At 48.6% G+C, this 8,440-nt stretch overlaps 1 protein-coding gene across 1 annotated transcript; it reads left to right on the top strand.

Moving 5' to 3' along the window:
* Positions 1 to 1,353: 1,353 nt before the first annotated feature.
* Positions 1,354 to 8,397, top strand: LOC149364671 (kelch-like protein 10). The gene is made up of 6 exons (XM_089568728.1): positions 1,354 to 1,587; positions 2,085 to 2,291; positions 4,007 to 4,215; positions 5,042 to 5,274; positions 7,459 to 7,696; positions 8,352 to 8,397. Exons 1-6 carry the CDS (start codon positions 1,354 to 1,356, stop codon positions 8,395 to 8,397), a joined length of 1,167 nt encoding a protein of 388 aa, XP_089424854.1.
* Positions 8,398 to 8,440: the final 43 nt, after the last annotated feature.

Raw genomic sequence — 8,440 nt, forward strand, 5'->3', positions numbered from 1 at the left:
AGCGCTAAAGGGAGACAAACACAAGAAAGACTGACATAGGAGATGCACTAACTTCATCTGACTATTCACTGCCAAGCCAGCAAATATAATGAAAATCTCAGGCATGCGCAAAAAGCAAGAACACAAGGCATCAAAAAAACCGCTCAAGATATGACATCTCGGTCTTGACAAGGCGGACACAAGTATCGCTCCGACAATCTAGATCGTGTGAGCGACTAGATTGTGTGAAAGATAAATTGTCGCTCACGCAATAGGTGTATTTGCTGGCTTGGCAGTGAATAAAGTAAGATGAAGTTAGCGCATATCCTGTGTCGGTCTTCCCAGTGTCTCTCTCTTAAGCGATATTATTTTTCTTTCTCAAATAATATGCACCGTCTAGCCCAAATTGACGTTATTTTATTCCAATAAAATATTTGCGATTAAGTTCGAGGCACGGTGCAGTCAATTATACTTCCACGATCTGACACTGGACTCGTTCACTAGCTTTGAAACATTACTACGTTGAGCTTTGTTGTACTTTCAGCCATATTAGGGACCGCATTGTATTTTTTTTCGCTGTTTTCCGCCCACGAGGTCTCTTTCCGCATTCCGCAAAATACTGCGCAAAGCAGAGCAGCATAACGGCGCTGTTTCTACGCCGGCTAAATTCTCGTTCAAACAAGAGCTGTTCTCGTTTCATTCTGTCAGAACCAATCAGCAATAAGCAAGATATGTTGCAGATCAAGTTGATTGGTAATCGTTGTGAGAAAGGCAGCGCTATCCTACGATGGACAAGCACAACAAGTTTGCATGTGAAATTGCGTCCACTTCTTGCCCTTGTCCTTCGTCCGCCAGCGCAATCTTTCAAAGAATGACAGTAAATAGTGTGCACACCGTGTCACTGTGTCGCAAGTCCACCCTCTCCATTAATTCCATACTGAACCATACATCTCGTCATCTCCATAACTGTACACTCCTCATGCGACACCACAGTATGGCTAACCCTCAATTCCCTATGCTTCTCTAGCGGGAGGAGTCTGCACCCAAACCAGAGTTCCTCACGCCACCGTGCGGAAGCCCCAACTCACAGCGCGCACACACAGTACGCTGCAATACTCTTTCCGAAGAACTCCATACAACCTCCTATTCAGGCAGCTACTAGTACGAACAAAGCTCCTCTCTACATAGACAAAATATTTTTTTTTTCCCATTCACTCAATTATCAGTATCTTGCTTCACCGCCGAAGCGATGTTTTTTTTTCTGCCTGGTTACTTGAGCTAAGTGGGTAGAAGAAAACGAAATCTTGGTTTCACGCGAGGCTCGTGGACAGCGCAGACCGCTCTTAGCACACGTCGCCATCTCTCTCGGAAGCCATGTCTGTCTTCTTCAGGAAACCGCTGCTTCCCGGCGGCGACGGCTGTTACGACTGCCTGATTCGCACCGACGACGGCGGCGAGTTCAGGGCCCACCGGTCTTTCCTCTGCACCACGAGCCCCTTCTTCCAGGCGGCGTTCTGCGCCGAGTACGGTTCCCGCAGGGAGATGCTGCTCACGGGGGTCTCGGCGTCCGTGCTCGACATCCTCCTTGGCTACTACTACGCGGATGAGGCAAGCCTTGGGAAGGGGTTAACAGGTGGGGGGGGGGGGGGGGGGGGTCGTAGAAAAGCCAAGCATCGCTAGTAATGAGCCTGATGTTTCGCAATAGAAACCTATAGATGGCGTGACAATAGGGTGTTAAACAAACCATTTCTGAGAACTCGCAGTAACGGTTTTGAAGTGCTATGTCCGCAGCATGCAGGAAACTGTTTGAAGCTGAGAGCTCTGAGCATCTCCGAGTTGCTCAGGAAGAAAGCGTTCTGGTGATAGAGAAGCAATGTTCTGCCGTGGCAATGCTAAGCGACACCACGCATTGGCATAAGCATTAGTTTGAATGAAGGACGGAAGTATACATTTTTTTTTTGGTTAGGACGTACCTGAAATCAGGCGGCTTTCTTTTACATATTCTGCCCAAACGCATGGCGGAATGTGCAGAAAGAAAGCATAAGTCTTCTTTTTCAAGAGTTCTCCCGCTTATGATACAACCGTGTTTATGACCATCACTGCAGTTGCACATCAACAACGGCAACGTGGCCGAGGTGCTGGCGGCTGCCGACATGCTGGTGATGGAGGAGGCCCGTGACCTGTGCCTGGACCACCTGCTGCACAACATGGACGTCGACAACTGTCTCGGTTTTGCCGCACTGGCGCTGTGGCACCACTGGCCGAGGTTCCGAGACACCGTGTTCTCTTTCGCACGCGAACACTTCGGCGCGGTGAGCAAGGACTTCTTTATTTTCGATGGAAGATTTACCCCCTTTGCCAAAAGTAACCGAGCAACAGGTTCCTGCTTCTCAACCTTAAAGCGGAGCCCTTTCGGCGCCCCTAAAGACCGAAAGGGGTCAAAAAGTGAGGACAAAGGTTCACCTTTACACGTAATCAGAGCTCAAGGGCTGCCGTAAGTGCTTCGCCATGGGGCTAAGGAACAAACCACCGTTGTTCAGTTACTTTTGGCAAAGGCGGTACGTGGGTAAATAGTGATTCGTAATGAAGGCACTACGAGCATCAGTGTCAATTGCTGCACTATCCGACGTGTGAGCGTATTATATAACAGTGCGACGGATTTTTAACCAGGATATTCGGCTAGGGAGTCGTATTGGGTCGTAGTGTGGTGCTTATAATAGGAAAGTTACAAGCGGAAATGCTCGTTGTTTGTCTAACACCTCCGTCTTGGAGCGGAAATTCCAACCACCGATATCAGTGTGGCAAGGGTTGTGTGAAAATGGTTCGGGTTTGACATCAATTTAGACCTCATGCTGCAGGTCCATCGATTCTATTTGGGCCCAGTTGGCTGCCTAGATGGCACTGCGACTGTTTGCCTTCGCTTCCTGAATTTTATAGCAGCGTCTTCCAAACTAGCTGGGGCACACGGGATGCACCCTTGCTTCCTATACTTTAGCATGCGTGCCACGTGATGTCACCCGCGCGTGCGTCAGGAAGACTAAAAGCCACGTGGTTCGCAAGTCCCTTCCGGCCCGGTAACTACAGGCAGCTTAGGCATATCGCAGACCCTCGTTTTTCGATGGCGGAAGAAACGTGCGCGATGGCACTAGAAGCATTGTGAACCGTGAAATCATTAAATTTACTTCAGTGTATGTACCGCACTGTTCGTCTAAGCATAAAGTTCATTTGCGAAAAGGAAAGCTTATGTTTAATGGTTTGCCTCGATAAATGTCTCCAAATTACTTGTTTCGCCTGCTTGTCGCAGATATATTGCCACAGAAACCTTCTCTTCCATGTTACGTATACGCAAGTTAATAATTTCACGGGACTGGAAAATTAAACATTCATGAAGAGATGGCACAAAAGGGTAGCTTCAAATGACGCAAAGTACTGCATGACAAAGTTCTTTAGACAATATGCGTTTTCTGTACTAGGAAATATTAGAGGCTGTTTATTTTTTCGAACATGTTTTTAATCTATCCTGCTTGTTCAGCGCAGTTGTCACTGACGTAACCAACTGGTTGGGCGCTGCCATCTACGCCAACACTGCATATTAATAGCTGACGATATTTTGCGCATGACACTTCTTGGTTTGGTTTAATAGGGTTTAACGTCCCAAAGCGACTCAGGCTATGAGGGACACCATAGTGAAGGGCTCCGGAAATTGCGACCAATTGGGGTTCTTCAACGTGCACTCACATCGCACAGTGCACGGGCCTCTAGGATTACGCCTCCATCGAAATTCAGCCGCCGCGGTCGGGATCGAACCCGCGTCTTTCGGGCCAGCAGCCGAACGCCATAACCACTGAGCCACCGCGGCGGGGCATGAGACTTCTGTTAACACTTTGCGCATGAGACTTCTGTTAACGCTTTTGCGCTCAAGGTTAAGACATCGTTTATAACGTAGGAAGCGTACCATTAGTGTAAGTTCGTCGCATCATTGTGCTGATAAATGTCACGTTTGCTTTCTATTGCTCATTGTGTGCAGGTATGGCGAAGCAGTAGCGAGTTTTCGAGGGCTTCAACAGGGCTGCTCGTCGAGCTGCTTTCCTCGAGCGAGCTCAACGTGCGAGACGAGGTGGACGTGCTGCATGCCGTCCGTCGCTGGCACACGCAAGGCCGTACGGGCACAAAGGAACCGAATGCCGGCCTGTTCTTGCTGCTACAGTGCGCGCGCATCGGCCTGTGCAGAGAATCGTGAGTGGGGCACTCTGTACCCAAGGGCTACCTAACGCAAGCTGCACTTGTTTTCGAGAGTGCACGCGGCTACACTGTTAATTTCCGCTTACCACTGTATAGCCAACATTCCTCCTATCAAAGCTTGCGTGGCAGCACTGAAGCAAAGCTCATGGAAACGAATTCGCAAAACTGCACTTCCGCGTCTCTCGGATTATTACGGCAGGTAGGTTTGGTTTAGTACGCGAGGATAATGGTAACTAAATTGAAATTATTCCCAAAGCCTACGCAACTAACGATAGCTTGGAAGCGGGGTGGAAGTCTCCAGCTTACCGTGACCTCTTCAACGGGCCAGACAGCGAAGCTTGAATGCTTTTGTTCCAAGGGACATGTAATCATCATTCAATGAGCATTCTTTTCCGGCAGACCAATTTGGTAGAATTAATAAGCCAGTATATTCTCTCTCTCTCTCTCTCTATTAGCCAATGGTCTGTTGCAGTACATTGGCCTTCTGACATTGGATCTTGGTGCCTTTATCGAGACTGCCATCACAGCTGCCATTAGTTTCATGCGCACTAAAGTGCGCACTCAGACTGCTCTTCCAGGAATCTCGGTTCGTGATCGGCCCAAGCTAATGGCGCTAGTCAAAGAAACAAAAGCCGAGGTACCGACGAGCTCGCAACCGGTCGCAACATTTCCAAGCTCGTCACCGTAACAAATCTCTCAGCCACTAGTACCAAACACCCTTTGACTCAAAGGAGATTTTATTGCAGGCGTAGATATTGCGATCCAAGCCACAAAATAAAGTCTAAGAAAACTATGGTTTTGACACGCTCGTGTGGCGCAGGACGCTCATCGAGTTCCGGCAGGTGAACCCGACATTTGCCAATAGCAAAACATACCACATGGCAGTGTGCGAGGCCCTGCAGACGGGGCCCTGCATGTGCTCACCCAGCCCGCTGCTGCTGCTGCACTTGGAAGGCTTCGGGCTGGAGGCAGGCAAAGCGCTTGCCGCTGCGAACCCCCGACACGGCGATGCGGGGTCGAGCGGAAGCGTTGCATCCAATGCGCCCAAGGGTGGTGAGTTGGCATCCGCAGTGACCACCTCTCAGTAGCTAAACTAGGAAAGCAGCGTTTACCGAAAAAATGCTGCTTCTGGGAATTATACGTGCCATTTACGGTCAGTTGTGATCTGCTGCCGGTTTTGGAAGCTCCAGACGCCGAACTCTTTCTGGCTTCACCAAATCATGTGACCACATTCTTGGATGATCTTGTTACTTAGAGATTGGTCCTCTCTTCGGGTACCTGATATGCAGTGACTTCAATACAACCCGGTCACGGTGAGAGTATACGCGTCTGGTCATCTGCACTGCAACTCGTACTTTTCGCTCGCTTTACGCTGGCTGCCTGATTGAAAGCATCAAGAGAGCAAGATCTGTTACGACCATCTTAAAGCCGTTTGGAAGAACTAGACCCCAAAAAAAATTCATTAAGGAAGTGCCAAAAAAGTGAAACAAGAAAATAGTTGTTTCGTGTAGAGATATATGCACGTACCTGACCACTCGACTGACATCGGTTGAAAATTGGCCCTTGTGTACGTTACCTCCGTTTCGTCCGTCTGCGTTTGCGCGCTGCTATGACCTCAAGATGTTTAGGTCACCACGAATAACTACTCACTTCACTTGCGACCATGCCGAACAAAAGTAGCCTCTGGTGCACATGGGGTACAAATTGAACGTCAGGTGTGGAGTCAATAGTATAAGTGTTTTCTAGACCAGCAGCCATAGATGTGTGTCTCAAAGAGGTCAACTTTAATCAAAGCGTGCAAAATGAGCGGATCCATGCATTAATATTGTTACGCGCCACCATGCGTGCGCTATTACCCCCAGCACTGGCTCAATGCTTGGTAGCCAGACACCTCCGCCAAAACTTGCGCTGCAGCAAGCCGGAAAACCCAACGTGACCGAATGTGAACCAAGGATTTGATATCTGGCGCAGATAACGCGAGTACTCAGCTGCGCGCTGCTGCCAGCGTCATCATTTTCTATCAAAATATAATGAGCTCCTACGTTTTCATTTCATTCGTAACAACTACAGCATTAAAAGCTCGCAATAAAGACCAACATGATTTGAGTGATCTCATTGTTGTCGATAAGCTGTCCGTTTTCACTTGTCACTACGACAGTGAAACTTTCATTGTTACCCCTCGGTAATGCGAAAGCCCTAGCTGTGAGTAAAGTAAATGAAATGAAATAAAATGCGCGCATATGTAGAGAGGTTGTCGTAAACGGCCGCAGTACCTGCTCCCACAGAACGCCCACAGTGACTGGACTTATGACAAACTCTTACCATCTTGAAATTAGAGCCCCTGAGCAATCATATTTCATGAGAAATCGAAAACCAATCTGCACTCTTCAGTCAGTACTGTTGAGTCATGTACGTCTTCTCTCGCGCGAACTTTGTCTACTAGACATTGAAAAATGACAAAATAGCGAAATGACACGAGCTTGTCCCGCGTTCGTTATTTCGTCGCTTTCACTATCATTCATTTCTGTGCCCCCCCCCCCCCCCATTTTGAAAAAGTTATATGCCTAGCAGCACGAGTAGAGCAGGCCCTTTCCATGGTATTTATTTGCTTGCATGAGGGACCACTGTCTGAGTTGCTTAATCACTTCGTAATCATTATGATGCGAGAGCATTATATGGCTCTGCCGAGTTAACAAAAAGTGTCCGCAAGACGTGTCCGCAAATTTTGTCCGCACGATTACGTCGTTCTCTAATGATAAACGTGTGAAAGTGTGATTGTGATAGTGTGTGATAAAATGTTGCGGTGGGAAAAAGTTGGTTAATGAGTGTAATTAGTTAATTAAACGGAAAAAGACGCGAAAAATACACTTAGACATCAAAACAGCCATGGGTGTCAATATAGTAGATGGGCGTCAGAACAGTCACGGACGTCGATATAGTAGGGGGACATTTTGCTTTCGGATTGCTCCAATGCGGGTGGCCGCAATGATCTCAAAGTTTTCTTGCCACTAATATGGTTTTAGACTCCCTGATGCCGCGACCAGGCATTGAAGAAAGCTTCATAGATTGCTTCCCTCCGTAGCCGCATGGTGTGCTCATGTCGATAATATCAGTTCGATAATCCCAACTTCAATCTGTTTGCACCGCAGGACATTACACTTAAACACGCTGGGTAAAACAGCCCATTATTTTCGACTCGCCAGAGGAAAATGCCCCATTCTCCCGATCTGTCCGCAGCCATCGCAGCCCTGTTTCGGTTTCCCTGCGAGCGCTGCGCCGGCGCGAATCCCGAGCGCTGGGTTCCGCGCGTGCCGCACGAGGTGTTGTTCACGGTGGGCGGCTGGAGCTCTGGAGAGGAACGGGACGCCGTCGAGGTGTACGACCCGCGCGCCTACCGCTGGCTCATGCACACCATGCAGGGCACGTCACCCAGGCAAGATGCACGATCCACATTGAAGGTGTACAACATGAACTGGTGGGCGAGTTGGTCTGACATATCTAGTGAAGCAGCGCAATGGCACAGGACCAAAGGGAAGAAGGGGACGAACACAGCGCTGTGTTCGTCCCCTTCTTCCCTTTGGCCCTGTGCCGTTGCGCTGCTTCACTAGATACGCTTTGAAGGGTTCTTTCGTGTACCACGAGCGAGCCGAGGTCGAAGCATACGCCCTCTCAATCTTCGGAGTAAAACTAAAATAAATGTTTTCTTCGTTCTTTCTATACCATCGTTGCTTCTCTCTATCGTGGTCGTAGAGGTCGTTACGCATTGTTTCCGTGGATAAGGTGGTCTCAGCTCACAGAGGACCGGGTTGAATGGAGATATATTGGAGAGGCCTTTGTCCCGCAGTGGGCTTAGTAAGGCTTATGATGATGACGACGATGACGATGATACGAGTTGTGCCATCCGCTGCAAATGATATGTGAACAAGTCAATTGAACAGCGAACACACCAAAGACAACATTAGCTGCTGGAGAGAAAAAGCAGTAGAGTTCCATCAGCGCATCCGAAAGCCGGACTTTCGTGTCGTTGAAGTGAAAACCACCTGCTATAGTAACTAATCTCCCTCAACTAAAATATTGTTTCACAGGGCACATTTCGATACTTTTGTCCGCGTTGCATCTGTCGCCCATAGGAGAATGAGCACACGCAATGGCTTCAAGGCAGTGTGTTCAAGGTGAGAGCGCTAAACTCTAATCATTTCCAGGGCGTACCAAGGCGCAG

This window comes from Amblyomma mixtum, chromosome 2 (genome assembly GCF_055824585.1).
Source record: "Amblyomma mixtum isolate Tamu chromosome 2, ASM5582458v1, whole genome shotgun sequence".
Lineage (NCBI taxonomy): Eukaryota > Metazoa > Arthropoda > Arachnida > Ixodida > Ixodidae > Amblyomma > Amblyomma mixtum.

Coding starts and splice junctions, on each gene's coding strand:
- LOC149364671 (XM_089568728.1), top strand. CDS start 1,354: ATGTCTGTCTTCTTCAGGAAACCGCTGCTTCCCGGCGGCGACGGCTGT. Junction 2,292..4,006: donor CACGCGAACACTTCGGCGCG/GTGAGCAAGGAC, acceptor CATTGTGTGCAG/GTATGGCGAAGCAGTAGCGA. Junction 7,697..8,351: donor AAGGTGTACAACATGAACTG/GTGGGCGAGTTG, acceptor TGTCGCCCATAG/GAGAATGAGCACACGCAATG.